At 38.0% G+C, this 15,775-nt stretch overlaps 1 protein-coding gene across 1 annotated transcript in view; it reads left to right on the top strand.

Annotated features, from left to right (window-relative positions):
• LOC136013398 (FRAS1-related extracellular matrix protein 2-like) overlaps window positions 1-15,775 on the top strand; it is a 114,630-nt gene that overhangs the window by 2,298 nt on the left and 96,557 nt on the right. Inside the window, exon 2 of the mRNA XM_065677161.1 lies at window positions 5,433-5,628. Within this exon, the coding sequence (XP_065533233.1) occupies window positions 5,433-5,628 (196 nt within the window). The remainder of the gene's footprint in view (window positions 1-5,432; window positions 5,629-15,775) is intronic.

Below are 15,775 nucleotides of genomic sequence, written 5' to 3'. Positions count from 1 at the left end.
TATTCCTTTGCCCAGCCATGGGTATTGGGACTGGGGTAGGCAGTACTAGAGAAGTGTGCTGAATACCAGTTAAAAGAAAGAGCTTCTGTGCAAAGGACTGTTATTTTCATTTTTATTCACACACAAAAAAAATGGTTGCATTCAGGTGTTAGCGATAACTCTGAAATGTTTCAGTTCAAACTGTGTAAAGTCAGTGAAGGAATGTTTATCTCTTCTAAATAGTGATCTGCCCCCCAGTATTTTTAAAATACAACCTTGCTTTTGACCTACTTGTTGCTTGGGTAATACTCTCATCCCAGTAGTCTGCCTTGCTTATTCTTCCTTCTCCCCTGTCTGTCTTCTGAAGCTTGGGAAACAGTTAACCAGGGTTGCAGCACCCATGGAACAAATTTGGTATGTGCTTCAGTATTTTTCTATTACAAGAGGCTGGTGCCATATTTATAGTGTTTTGTATTAGAGTCAGTTTTACTAAATTTTCCTGTTTTGAGGAGAAAAATAAGATAGCACTTAAAAACCCCCAAAACAGTAAAAAAAAATGTGTAATGAGGAAACATATTTCCTGTTCAACCTAAATTTGAACTATAATCTGTCCCTCCCTTACCTAACTGCCTTCTCTGCTCCAGTGGTTAACTGGAGTCCTCCAGACTGTTTCTTTAGGACTGCTAAGCGGTATCTTGCAGTATAGTGCCTCAAGGGTAAAATGTTTTCAAAGGGGAAGTAATGACAGATTCTCATGCCTGGTTTAGGAATGTGAGGATCACTAGGGAAGGAAAGAAACAGGAATTTTTTTTTTTTATTTATTTTTTTTCAGGTTATTTGGGCAGCTTTTCTGTGTTAAAGCCGAAGTGTTGCAAAGCCAAGGCTCACTGAAACTGGTGATTTACATCATTAGCTAAATCTCATTTAAATTTTTCATTACAAATCCCTAAATTCCTACATTTTCCTGCACTAACATTTGGTTAAATCCCCACTGAAGCAAGAATCTATCAAAAATAATTCCCTGAAGTTAGCCTTTAAACCTAATTTCTGGGAAACATCATAGACTTTTCCCAAGTATGTTTTTTGCAATAGATTATGTTAAAGAGGCACTGTTCTACTGCTTAGAGAAAACTTCAAGTGTGTGAAATATAATTATTTCATCTGTCGTCCTTCATTTTACTAAATAAAAAAAAAATATTTTTATGAATTTCACCATTCTGGTATGCTTTATTCATTTCTGAGAGAACAATATTACACTCCTGAGTATAATCATTAAATGAAAACAGTTGTCAGTGCTGCTTTTCAAAGCCATAACACTGATGTATTTTCCTGGGTAAGCTGTAATAATAGTGTAGGAACAGACATTTTGGACTTGATATGTTATGGTTCTTAAAGAAGCAGACTGCTAAAATATCGTTGGGAATTATTTGCTGCATCCTTGCTTGACCTCACATATGGTATTTGGGCACACTAGTCTTGGCAAGAAACATCAGCTACATTTATCTTTGGCTTAAAAATGAGGGCATCACATGTTGGCGGTACTTTTGCCATCATTTGCCAAGTACTGTATTGGGTTCTGGTTTGTTGCCAGGCTTGTTGCTGCTGTTTTGATGTACTCTAGATTGGTGCCCAAACAATTTTTCACGTGTCAAACTTCTTACTGTAAGTATTATCAGGGGATTTAAATAGTAGTTTGACACTGCAGTTTATAAAATCCCCCAAGCAAACTGAACAAAAAAAAAAAGCCTTTCGAAATAAACCTTCCTGTAAATAAAACAGACATTGTTGTATGTGGCTGCAAGGTCACAGCAGAGTTAATGTCTGTTAAAGTATACAGGAGTAAGAGGTGATTATAAGGGACCTATAGAAAGTCTAGTACAAGCCATACTAATCTCAGTGGAAAGATTTTCAGTGTCTTTTGTACCAGTTATATTTGTTTCTTTGTACTGGCATTTTAGGCTGACTGCTGGAAGTTACTGAATTTTCCATTTCTAACTTGCATATCACCTTATCCTCTAAATATGTCCATAGAAAAGGTCAGCTTTATCTAGATAAAACAAAATGGTTTCTGGAGAGGAAAAAAAAGTAGTTGTTTAATTTGGCAAGAGAATTTTTGCTTCTTTCAAATCATTTGGGAGTAATAGTGATTTTCATTGTCCCGAAAGCAAAGCTTTTCTCTGCTCCTGAATTCATTTTTTTTAACAAAAGCAAAACAGCATAATTGAAGAGGGTGGATTTAGGTATTAGGGATCAGGAAAGGATCTAATTGCCTTTTATATAGAAGTTAGGGTACTTTGTTCAAATGTGAAAGTCTTGAATGTGATTCCTTCCTTCATTTGAACCCATATTCCCCATAATGTTCCCTCACTTATATTCTAGTTAGTTTTGTATTCATTTTCTGTTTGCTGTCCATGTATGCAATTTCTTAATTACTCTTTGGAATATAGCCTGGAGTCCAATGTTCCATTTTCCAACTAAATACTGTTACCAACAAATCCTGTCTCATTTTTTGTATGTGTTCCTCCTCCCTTCTTTCCTGTATATTTCTCCTTTTCTGCTAATACCTGACATGTTCCACAGAGTAAGATGGCTAGAACAGGCCAGTTAAGAGCAATACATTCCAGATTAATGCTTAGGCCGATGGTTTAGATCAGGGATAGGGCAGGGAGGTTTTGCTTCCAGTTCTCTTAAAGTCAGGGCCAATAGTCTTGTCTTCCATTTAGAAAAAGCACCCTGACTACTGTGTTGGTTTGATAGAAAGGAAATGTCTCCAACATCATAGATAGTTTTTCTAGTTTTAAGCTGAGATCACTTGCTGAATAATCAAACTTTTAAAGAACAGTGTATTCACAACAAAATTTACCAGCTCAGCACCTGGAGCTGAATCCTGCTTGCTTCACCAGGCTGAATAGTGTCATTGATTTCATTTCACCTGGCCAGGTGAGAGGTAAGGAAGATAATGCTCAAGATAGCCCAGTAAATACTTAGCAGCCTTTTTTTACTTAAAAATAATCCACAATTTAGCTTTTATATTCTTATGATGCAAAGTAAGGTGCAGCTAGCAGCAAAAGAAGCATGACAATGAGTAGTAAAATTAGGTCAAAATGCAAGAAATAAAGAGATTAAGAGGACACACTAGGTATTGAGATCTTTCAGGAGTAACACTGATTTCCAGTGACATGAGGACCTGCAGAATGACACTAATTCCTAAAGTGAGCTATAATAATTGTGTGAAATTATATTGGTTTTTGGTTGCAAATATTTTTGATTTGGACAGACTAAGGAGGGCTAGAGAAGAACGAAATGAGAGAAGGGACCCTGACTGCTGTCAAGGAGCCCTGGTTGTAGCATCTTGTTTGTTTTCCCTACCAGTTTACACTGAAGGATTCTAAAGAGCCCTAAAGATGAGTTTAACATTTATCACTTCAGTTGCCAATTAACTGTAAAGTCTCTAGAGTTCCCATAAAGAATCATCTGATCAGCGTATAAAATATATATGGGTACTTCCTAGATTTGGAGCACATTCTCCTGGAAGGCATGCTAAGGCACATGAAAAACAACCAGGTGCTTGGTGACATCCAGCATGGCTTCACTAAGGGGAAATCCTGCCTGACCAATTTGGTGGCCTTCTATGATGGGGCTACAGAATTGATGGACAAGGGTAAAGCAGTTGATGTCATCTACCTGGACTTGTGCAAAGCGTTTGACACTGTTCCACACAACATCCTTCTCTCTAAATTGGGGAGATATCAATTTGATGGATGGACCACTCGGTGGATGAAGAACTATCTGGATGGCCACACACAAAGAGTTATGGTCAATGGCTCAGTGTCCGGCTGCAGACCAGTAACAAGTGGTGTCCCTCAGGGATTGGTGTTGGGACCGGTCTTGTTTAACATCTTCATCGCTGACATGGACAGTGGGATAGAGTGCACCCTCAGCAAGTTTGACAATGACACCAAGCTGTGCTGTCCGGTTGATACCCTGGAGGGGAAGGGATGCCATCCAGAGGGACCTTGACACGCTTGTGAGGTGGGCTGATACCAACCAAGATTCTACACCTGGGTCAGAGCAATCCCAGGCACAGCTACAGATTGGGCAAAGAAGAGATTCAGAGCGGCCCTGCAGAGAAGGACTTGGGGGTGCTGGTCGATGAGAAAATGAACATGAGCCGGCTTCAGTGTGCGCTCGCAGCCCAGAAAGCCAACCGTATCCTGGGCTGCATCAAAAGGAGCGTGACCAGCAGGTCGAAGGAGGTGATCCTGCCCCTCTACTCTGCTCCTGTGAGACCTCACTTGGAGTATTGTGTGCAGTTCTGGTGTCCTCAACATAAAAAGGACATGGAACTGCTGGAACAAGTCCAGAGGAGGGCCACGAGGATGATCAGGGGACTGGAGCACATCCCATATGAAGACAGGCTGAGAAAGTTGGGGCTCTTCAGCCTGGAGAAGAGAAGGCTGCGTGGAGACCTCATAGCAGCCTTCCAGTATCTGAAGAGGGCCTGTAAGGATGCGGGGGAGGGACTCTTCGTCAGGGACTGTAGTGACAGGACAAGGGGTAATGGGTTAAAACTTAAACAGGGGAAGTTTAGATTGGATATAAGGAGGAAATTCTTTCCTGTTAGAGTGGTGAGGCACTGGAATGGGTTGCCCAGGGAGGTTGTGAATGCTCCATCCCTGGTAGTGTTCAAGGCCAGGTTGGATGAAGCCTTGTGTGGGATGGTTTAGTGTGAGGTGTCCCTGGCCATGGCAGGGGGGTTGGAACTAGATGATCTTGAGGTCCTTTCCAACCCTAACTATTCTATGATTCTATGATTCTATTTCTTTAAAAATTAGACTACTGTTTATACAAGAGGGATAAGTACTTCTGAAACAAACTACAGATATGTGAAAACCAGTACTCCAACAAGAAAAGTTAGTGAGTCTTTACCTATGAAATACGTTAGGAATAAAATTAAATTAGAAATGGAGGAAATACAATGATGGCATATATTGTTATATTTTTTTTGCAATTTGTGCTTCTCAATTTACAACATTCTCGCTATTGTAAGATTCTGTTTGTCTTGCTAAATCTTAGAATGTAAGGACCACTCTTGCCCCATTAACCTCTGTGTACTTTCTGGAAAAATGAAGATATTTGTTTTATTTCATAAGCCCAAATTGTGTTTGGATGCTGTTCAAATTTTCCCTGATATTATATGACCTGCTCTTTATAACTGGCACTGCAGTATGCTAGGGAGTGTTTTGATTGTCTAGAGCTTGATGATGGTGATGAAAGGATTGAGTGTTTATGGGCAAGAATCAGAGAGAAGTCTAACAAGGCAGATATCATAGTGGGAGTCTGTTATAGAACATCCAGCAAGGATGAAGTGGCAGACAAAATATTCTATAAGCACCTGGGAGAAGTCTCACAATCTCTACCCTTTATTTTCTTTGGGGATTTCATCTTAGCAGGTGTCTTCTGGAAATACATCAGAGAGGAAACAGTCTAGGAGATTCCTGCAGTGTGTGGTAGATAACTTCCCGATACAGCTGCAGAGTGAGACAAGGGAAGGCATCCCGCTGGATCTGTTGTTTGTGAACAGAGAAGGACTTGTGGATGATGTGATGGTTGGAGGCCGACTTGGGCATAGTGATCATAAAATGGATGGTATAAAGTAATGGTAATAAAGGAGACAGGCAACAAAGGCTTTATTTATCTCTACAGCTACCTGAAAGGAGGTTGTAAGGAGGTGGACATCGGCCTCTTCTCCCAAGTAGCAAGTGATAGGACAGGAGGAAATGGCCTCAAGTTACACATGGCAAGATTTAGATTAGCTATTAGGAGAAATTTCTTCACCAAAAGGGTTGTCAAGCACTGGAAGAGGCTGCCCAGGGGAGTGGTGGAGTCACCATGCCTGTAGGTATTTGAAAGATGTATAGATGTGGTGCTTAGGGGCATGGTTTAGTGGTGGATTTGGCAGTGCTAGGTTAGGGGTTGGAATTGATGATCGTAAAGGTCTTTTCCAACCTAAGCAATTATATGAGTCTGTGAAGTTAAGAGCCAGGAATAATGCCAGAAGAGTAGAAATCCTGTTAAATTAATCAGTTTATTTGACTTGTATTTATTTTTGTTTGTGTTTGACAACATGAAAATTTCTGAAGTCAGAATGTTGTGGCTTGTTTTCTCTGGGGTTTCTTAATTTAACCTTTCTTTTGCAAATTTAACTGATTAGTTTTTTGTTTTAGCAGTAGAATTTCATTTAGCAGTAGACCCTTAGGAAGCTTTTTGAAAAGACAGAATATGTCTTTTCTTTTTTTTTTTTTTCTTCCTTTCTGAAGAAGGATTTTAGCTTGTTTAAGTTCAAGTCATTAGTAAAACATTAATTGAGCCAGCTTGATACAGCGCTGCCCTGAATGTTTGCCAGGATTTCAGTCTCAGTAACTTTTAAGTTAAGTACCAGCGTAGCACTTCTGTCACTCTGCTCTATAATGTGCATTTTCTTCAAGGCTGTAGGAATGCTGTTACCACACACCTTGCTGCCTCTTTAACGCTTTGTAGTTAGGGTATAACACAATAATTAGAGAGGGAATTGTAAGGATGCCTTTAAAGAAACATTTGAAGCCTAATTCAAATCCCAGTGCCTCCAGTGAAGCTTTTTGTGCCTAGAGGTTTGTGGTTTGATCCTGCATTAGTGAAATCTGTGAGAATATTTTTTGACTTAGTACTACAATATTCGAGAGCAGGTCATGCAAGATAAGATTTTCATAAATAATAGCATGCTAGTATTCTCTGTCCCTAAAACTATTTCACCTTTAAAAGCTTTTAATTTAGTATTAAAAAAAGTATTTTAATTTAGTACTGAAAAAAGTATTTGATTTCTTATTCTGATGCCTCCTCTTTAGGCAGAGCTTGTGAACTCAGAGTCTGAGACACTGTAACCAGTTTAAAACCCACTGCACTACTTTGCGTATTATTTTAAGACCTTCCTGGGTTTTGTGCTGAATTAATTCCCTGTCTACACTCTTTAATCTCAGTAATGCCCTTTTAAGATGGCTTATCATTACAGTAGAGAATTTGTAGTACAGTGTGCTCAAATACTCAAATACATCCTTCCTGACGGAACAACTCTGAGTCTTTTGGGCAGAGATCCTAATGAATAGGAAAATAGTAATTACCCAGTTTTCTGTTGTGTCTTTTTTTTTTTTTTTTTTTTTCTGGCAGATACACAAGAGCATCACTCTCAGCTTTCTCATCAGGGATAGGTGATGAATTTAAGATACAAACTCCAGAATTTATCTAGTGGGAACTTTGAGTGAGTTTATGTCCTGGATTCATCCTAATAAAGTGGTGGTCCCTAAAGTGCTGGATTTTTAGCCATAATCAATTTAGGTTCCTTCCATAACCAGTGACAAAATAAGAGACACCTTGAGGATGAGTAGATTTAGATGTGGCACAGGAGCAATTGCTCTGAATTCTAATCCAGTTTTGCCCTTATTTCACTTTTCATGTGTACTTAAAATTGCGTGAAAAGTACTAAGCAGGGCAACACTGGCAAGATTTACAGGTCAGTTGGTGAAGTGGGCATTTTCTAGCTTGTTGACTGATTTGGGCATTATGCTAAACAAATGAAAGTACGTGAGATTGCCAGCTCACTTTTACTTTAATAAGTCACTGCATACTGTATTCACTGCTGATATTTGTGAACAATTTCCTCTGCTGCCAGAGGAAGCTTAAATAGATTCCTACACATAGAATCATAGAATAGTTAGGGTTGGAAATGACCTCAAGATCATCTAGTTCCAACCCCCTGCCGTGGGCAGGGACACCTCACACTGAACCATACCACCCAAGGCTTCGTCCAGCCTGGCCTTGAACACTGCCAGGGATGGAGCATTCACAACTTTCCTGGGCAACCCATTCCAGTGCCTCACCACCCTAACAGGAAAGAACTTCCTCCTTATATCCAGTTTAAACTTCCCCTGTTTAAGTTTTAACCCATTACCCCTTGTCCTGTCACTACAGTCCCTGACAAAGAATCCCTCCCCAGCATCCCTATTGGCCCCCTTCAGATGCTGGAAGGCTGCTATGAGGTCTCCACGCAGAGATGGTCTCTTCTCCATCTGCTGTAGCCTTTAGGCTATAGGAAATGTGAGGTGAATTCCTTACTGAAGCAGAGTAATTTTGTGTGGAATGAATAACTGTTCACTATTGAGCACAGATTGAGCTTCCTGTCCCACTACACCAAAACCAGGTCCTTTTGGGCTGCTCCTCAACTCGTGAGTTCTCTGCTCTATCCAGCGGTGGAAAAGCCTCTTCTATTCTTTCATAATTTTTGCTTATGCGAAAGCCTAACTCCCTGTTTATCCTGGACCCTAGGAGTTTCTGCTTATTCCTGCATGGGGTTTGTCCAGTTATGTTTTCAGTTCTCTGCCCTCTATCTCCATCCAATCAAACTTTTTTCCTTCCCCTGTCCTTTTTCTGCCTTCTGCTTGCTGCCATAGCTTGGTTGTATCAAGAATCATTGACAGCTAATCAGATGGTTATCAGATTACTAGATCTGCTAGGGACAAAGGGATGCCATTTCCTAGCAGGAACTGGGAAAAGCTGAGTTAGCCTATGATCCTGTAGTCCTATTGTTTGTACACCAGTGGCAAGTTGGAATGAAACAGAGCAAAGCCTTGCTTTTGGCACTGTTTTACCATCAATTAAAAACCATAAGCAGAATACAGAGAGCTGTGCCCGATTCTTTTGAACATATTCTGAAGGGACTGAATCTTTTACCCTTCAGAGAAGTTGGAATAGACAGACCTTAGGCATTACATTGAAGGTATGTGGACTGCAGTGACTGAGTTGGCCTAAAACTGAGAGATTTTAATCACGGCATTGGGAACTATCAGTCAGACATTATATTCTCATATAGCTCTTATTTTTTCCCCACTTAAAGGCAGGCATAAGATCATTTAGTCATATGTCATACAGGTATTATAGCAAACTGTATATACAAGTATTATAGCATAGCAAAGTTCTGTGTGTCATTTTAAGATGCACAATTACTACATACTTTGTGCTTATTTTCAAATATACTGCTTCAGATCCATAGAAAGGTCACAACTGAGCTAGACTCAAATAAACAGGAAAATTTTCACCAGCAGTGGTTCAGCCTAAATCATCTATTGTGTAATTCTTGGATTTCAGATTATGAACAACAGAGGAACAGACCACGAATGAATTTTTTTTAATTTTGATTTATTTATTTAAAGGAAAACAAAACACAACTCCGAACAGTATTAATGCACTTGCTATCTCTGAAGTATCTTACTCTGTGTACCTGTTCCAATTCAGTAACATACATGCACAAACCCACAACTCTGTTCCTGTGTCATGCCTCCATCACCTTGAAATACACTGCTATTTGAACTCCTTTTCTGCTCTGTTAGGTTCATAACACAAGTAAATTCAAGATTATATGATTTATTTTGATCAGTTCATGAAAATATGTCAGCGCCATGTTCTAGCTAATGACCAGCAAGTGTTTACTAACACTATAGGAAAGAGGATGAGCAAGAAAAAGGAAAGGTTTTTTTGTTAGTCTTTTTGTGTTTTGTTTTTTGGGGTTTTTTTCTTGAATCTCCTCACTACGTTCCCTGAAACAGCCTAGATTTAACTGATTCCCCTTTTCTGTCGTCAGAGAGCTGCTTCTGAGAAATGCTTTTTGCTACTCTTAGAGTGCTTGCCAATTGAAAGAAGCCTCAAAGTTATCAGCAGTTGAGAAGCACACATCCATTAATTGAAATGTTTATTTTAAAGTTGTTTGTAACTTCAGGGTATTGAGTAATAAGTAATGTAGTTTTGGACTATTAGTCTTTATGTAGTTACTGCTATTATTTATAGTAGTCTAATAATCATCAGTCATAGGAATTCTGCTAGGAATCATATGATAAAATCATGTCCTCCTCTTGTTTACTACTATTACTGCCAATTAAAGCAAACAATTCTAGATATGCAGCTTCTAATTTTTCACAGTTCTTTACACTTCTCTTATTTACAAATGTAAATCAGACCTTATTAATTGTTTGGAAGTCCCAAATTCAACTACATATCTGAGGAGTGTAGTTTAGGAGCACAGCCAGCCCTGACACAATTTCAGATTACTGAATTGCTGAGTAATCTCAAGTGACTGTATTAACTTCTGGAGTTGCCTGCTTATAAGGAAGCCTCACTCATCTCAGGTACCTCAGAAATTGCTCTTATGTGTAATGAGTCTGTTCTTTATTGAACAGTCTTCCCTTGGTTTCCACAACTGAAAGAGAGTAAAACAAGATTTTCAGTGGACTTATGTTTTTAGTAAGAGTGTGTGTGCAAATGTATGTTTGCTCTTTGGGACAGAGCTGCGTTTCCTACCTGGGACATACTTTTGCAAGTACAGATGTACCATGATTTGGCCACATATGCCTTTGCTTGATTATCCTCTCATCAAGAGGCAGTGCATTATTCTGGTTAAAAAAAATAGCTTCTATGATGTTTTATCCTGCAGTACTCCTACATTGTTCTTTGCATGGAATAGATGCATGTTGGTGTAAAAATATGTTGTAAAACATCTGTAGATTCCTTGGTTAAATGTCCTGTTTTTGTACCTTTTGAGTACTTTTGAAAAGCAATAGTGTAGTTTTTTCTTTATAGTATTAATTTTGACTTGTTGGGTTTTCACGCAATGCTGTTCATGTAGCTTACTTCAGATTCATTCAGTGAACATTTGCAAATACGTACAGCTAAAGTTTGCTTCTACCTTTTTTCTTTTTTTTTTCTGGTTTGCTGACTCTGGAATGAGTAAAGCTATGGTGGGACTGAATATTAGGTATGAACATAATCAAAGAGTTAATACAGGCTTTCTTTCACAGCATTTGATGTTGTAACACATGACAAAGTAATTTTAAAAATTTAGACAACACAAAATTTGGGCATTCATAAAATGACAAGTTTGGACAACTTGAAATGTTTTGTTTTTTTTTTTTTTAAGGTCTCTTTTCAACCTTTACAGAAGCCGGAAAATGCAATTTCCTAAGATGCTTTGTTTAATGAAATTTAACGGTAATGGTGATTTTGCTAAGCAGTCTAAGATACTTCTGGTCTACTGGCCGTTTTTGAATGCTTGATTTCTATATTTCACCTACAGTAGGAAGCTAGCATAACAAGTGTCAGTGGTTGGAGGTTGAATGCATTATAATTCAGATTAGAGATGGGAATGTAGTCTTTAAGAGTGAATGCTGTTACCTGGTAGCAGATTTTCAAAGCAAGTGGTTCCACAACAGCTAACTTACGGGAAAAACCCTCACCTGTTAAGCTACGTCCAACACAAAGTTACTGGATTGAATTTTATGTTCTCTTAATACAGAAGACCAAGTTAGTCATAAATGATGGCATTGGCCTTGAAATCTGTGCAGCAGGAATTTATAGAAACTTTCAACTATTACTGATTTTGCACGCAACTAGAGTCAGCAGCAGAGCTTGCCTGTAGTTCAGTGAGGAAAAACTGGAAAGAGACTATATGATTTGCAGGAAATTCTTATCAGTGCCATTCTTCCAAGTTGTATATTTAAGAAACGATTCTTACTCCTCTCTGACCTCCCTTCAAGATCCTTAAGGAAATTAAGAAGTGCAGTTGTGAAAGTCATAGAAGAACCTTTAAATCACATAGCTGAGAAGCCAAGAATTTAAAGAAGATAAAATGAAAGCTGAATGGTACAGCCCTCAAAATCTGTGGATTGTTTTGCCTTTTCATATAGTCACTAGTAACATTATTTGCTTAGTATTTCAACATACAGTCTTATCTCTCTCCCACCCACGTTCTTGTAAAATATATCTTGTTGATCTTAATGTTATCTTCACATTTTTCACCTCTGGGAAGTTTTTTACAAAACATTCTAAAAGTAAGCAGCACTTAAAAAAAGCAAAAAAAACAAAACCAAAAAAAACAAAAGGAACACCCAAACCTAAATAATATTACCAATCTTGGAGAATTTTAAAACTACCTTTTGTATTTAACAGTTAAAAAGCTGAGACTTACCAAATTTAGGTATGTTTTTCTGTTTGAAACCTCGCAATGTGCCAGTTTTTCATAAAATAATATTATACATAAATGTAGGTGCAATATTTTTAGAATTGTATTGTTTATCCTGTTCTTTTTAGCTAGATCAGGGTTATTCTGACATAATCAAGTGAAATAACTCTATCCTTATGTAAATGAAAGTAGAACAAGACTCATCAGCTCTCCACCCCCTACCTGACAAAATTATTCCCACAGAGGTTACCCAACATACATTAGTATGTTGCTTGGAAGAGTTTAACAGATGAGAATGGGATTTCATGTTCATCACACTGCTGGCTTTATGGATGCGCTGTCACGTGATACCAAATGTGGGGATATGAGTGTCCCTGGAAGATAAACCTCGGGTGTAAGGGCTGGGGCCAGTTCTGTGCACGTTGTGCCTCACCTAAAAAATCCACTGTGCAAGCCCAAAGGGTTTACTCATAATTGGAAAGCCCTGGAGGGACAGGTGAGGGATGAAACAGCAGGTGATAAGGTGCACTGGAAGCCGCAGACCCAACCCTGCACAGGTGGTTCAGGACATTGGTCACTCCAGACTGACCCAGGAGATGACAGTCTTGTTCAGAAACATCCTGAAGGACCAAGCAGCCTTTTTTCCAACTGAATTTGCCTATCCCACATTGCCCTTTTAGTCCTCATTGTGCTTGTAGAAAGTGGGTAAAGCCCTTCCCAAATCTTCATTCATGAAGCCAAGCCATCATCATCATCATCACCATCATCATCATCGTCATCATCATCATCAGATTGCATAACTGCCCACTCCTATAGCTGTGCAGTGGCCCAAACATAGTTACTTCACTTTTGTTTCACTATGCTGACTTATATGATTGCCTGTAAGGTAAATGTTTTATAGTCTACTATAAAAGAACTATGTGTGTGTGTGTGTGTGTGTGTGTGTGTGTGTGTGCATCTATATATAAAAAGGATGGTATATAGCCCTTAAACCAGCTAGCCTCTTTGAGTTTACATAACAAGTACATATTCTAATGGGGTGTCTTTCTTTCCTGCTTCACTCCTATTTTTTCCCATGTTACACTGGTTGCTTTGGTGAGTACATAGTTCACAATTAAAGCTTGAACTTTGAATTCTTGACATGCCTGAACTGGTTTTCTACCTGAAGAAAAGCAATTACTCCTCTTTCAGTGCTTAGCTTTGCATAAACAGGTCTTTACTCTGACCTTTGCTTATAGATATTGTTATCCAGTCAGCTAGTTACATCGGAATGAGACAGAGCGTACTGTTTCAAGCAACAGACAGATTTGGAATACATAAAAAAATATACATTTCTTTTCCATAGGAAAGATTTGAGTTTTAATGAAAAATAATTATTTGGGGTTGGGGGGAAGATAGTCAGGAGATATTTTCACACTTCTACAGAATACTTTTTAGGCCAACTTTTAACTCTCACTGTTCATAGTATCTGAAGCTACAGTTCTCAGGCCCAACCCACCTTCCTAGTGTAGAGCTGATAAGAGATTGTCAAGAAGCTGATAAACATAGTCAAGAATTTAGAGTAAAATTAAACATTTGGGGTGTGCTTTCAGTGTGAAATGGTGTCCGTGAGTCAATTCAGATTATTTTTTTTACTTGCATATTTTTAAGTAGCTCTTTCTCTGAGCTTCTTTTAAAAACCTTTAATTGCTTACTGTGCAGTTTAGTAGTCCTTGCCTTATTCCCTGCTAAGGTAAAAAAATCACTTCTTTCCCCCACCATACATTCCCTCTGAGAATTCCCCTTTGGGCAGTGTTGTTCAGCTCCATTCCAAAATACAAGGCTGAATAGGATACAAAGGAGGAACAAAAGTACGATTAATTGTATGTGATAACATATTTGTTTTACTTCAAGCTGGCTGCATAGTTTAGAGTAGCAGAAGCCACAGCATGAATTCTAGCATATGGTAATCCAAGCACAAACTTTCTATACATTCTGGATATACATGCTAAATAAATTACAGACAATGATGAAACCCGCATTACAATCCCTTAATGACTAATGTTTGAGTGCTAACTAAATCAAGCTAGCACAGGTACACTGTCGTGTAATTGTACTAGTATCTTAATTTTTATTTTAGATATATGTTTTGTTTAATAAGATTTGGCCAAGTGTGGAAGGGGGCTGATAGCATACCTTCTTCGGCAGTTTTGTTTCTTTGGTTGTGTTTTTTTTAATGGAAGGTCTAAAGAGGCAATATATTTTTGTAGTCTGTTCATTTATTGCATCAAAACAAAACATTTTTCTTTTCAATGTACAACCAGATTTCAAATTCAGAAAGAAAATAAAAACAACAGGAATTATTAGTTTCCAAATGTATGGTTACAGATCTAGTTATAATTTTGAGATCCTTTTATAGTTGAGTTGTTAATCTGATTAAGTAAGGGTGATTCATCTCAATCTAAGAGACAAGCTATTAGAGTAATTGAATTTCTGTCCTGGGGTGCTCATTTCTTCATATATGGTGAAGGGGGCCTGGAACAACTAGAAAGATATTAAGCATCTAAAGATGAAACAGGTGAATCTGGATCCTAAAAGTTAAAAATATCCTTCTGTCACTGAAAGGCATATTGCTGTTCTTTATGTTCTCTGGGGAACAATGACTGGTAAAGCTTGCTCTAATATGTATTATGGTTGAATCAGTAGTTAAAAATAGAGTATTTAAAACATCGAATGTTTTTATATAATATTAATACAAATCAGCAGAAATTCCTTAATCCATGAGGATACTCCTGATATTAAAAAAGATAATGAATTTGTTAGGAGTCCAAATCAGGAACATCAAAATAAATCTTTCTCAAAGCCCTTCCCAAATGGTTATTGCAGTAGGTAAATAGTCATTGTTACATCAGTGAGGTAAGATGGGTTTGTGCTTTAGGTATGGGTTGGGCAACAGTAAAGATTAGTAGAGATTAACATTTAATTACCTGTTCTGCATTTTGCCTTTCCTGGTGCTTGGAGATGCTCATGCTTCCACTTTATTTCTCTATGAGCTTAATTACTGTAACATATGCACTAGATACTGAGAACAGTTGTAATGAGTTGATGGAATTAATAGGAGTAAGACTGTTATCTTCACTGTAAATTTGGCAAACCATGTTCATTTGCAGTGGCCGTTCCTTTTATCTAAATAGTTGAGAAAGAATACAGAGATAATTTTTGGTGGAGTGAAATACCAAGAAGTCATGATTCAGATAAAATGCTTAGAGATGCAAGCACATTTTATCTACTATATATAATCCTTTAATATACCAAGCAATTAGAGAAAATACGGAATCGAGCACTGAAGATTATACTGCAAACACTTCTTTATAAATATTTAACAAAATTTTTCTAAGTACTTGTGTGTGTATGGAGTGTTTTGGTCATATTATGTTCATGTGCATATGTATACAGGAAATGGAGTGGAACTATTAGCTGTGAAGTTAAGGAAATAAAGACATTATGTTTATATTGAATATTCTGAATATTCTTAGCTTTTAGGTTCAAATAAGTAACATGATTAGAAAATAATCTAGTACTTTCCTAGTATTTTTGTTTCTCTAAGTGGAGAAAGGATGGCTTTGAGATGAAGTTGCTAAAATGGATTTTACACTTGGTATGTGACTTCATGCAAGCCACAGAATCACAGAATAACAGTGTTTCTAAAGCACCTCTGAAGATCATATAATCCAATACCCCTGTGAAGAGCAACAACTTCATTCCCAGGAATGAGCC

The sequence above is a fragment of the Lathamus discolor genome, chromosome 4 (assembly GCF_037157495.1).
Source record: "Lathamus discolor isolate bLatDis1 chromosome 4, bLatDis1.hap1, whole genome shotgun sequence".
NCBI lineage: Eukaryota > Metazoa > Chordata > Aves > Psittaciformes > Psittacidae > Lathamus > Lathamus discolor.
Note: the sequence above shows the minus strand (reverse complement) of the source record. Positions and strands in the feature narration are given on the sequence as shown.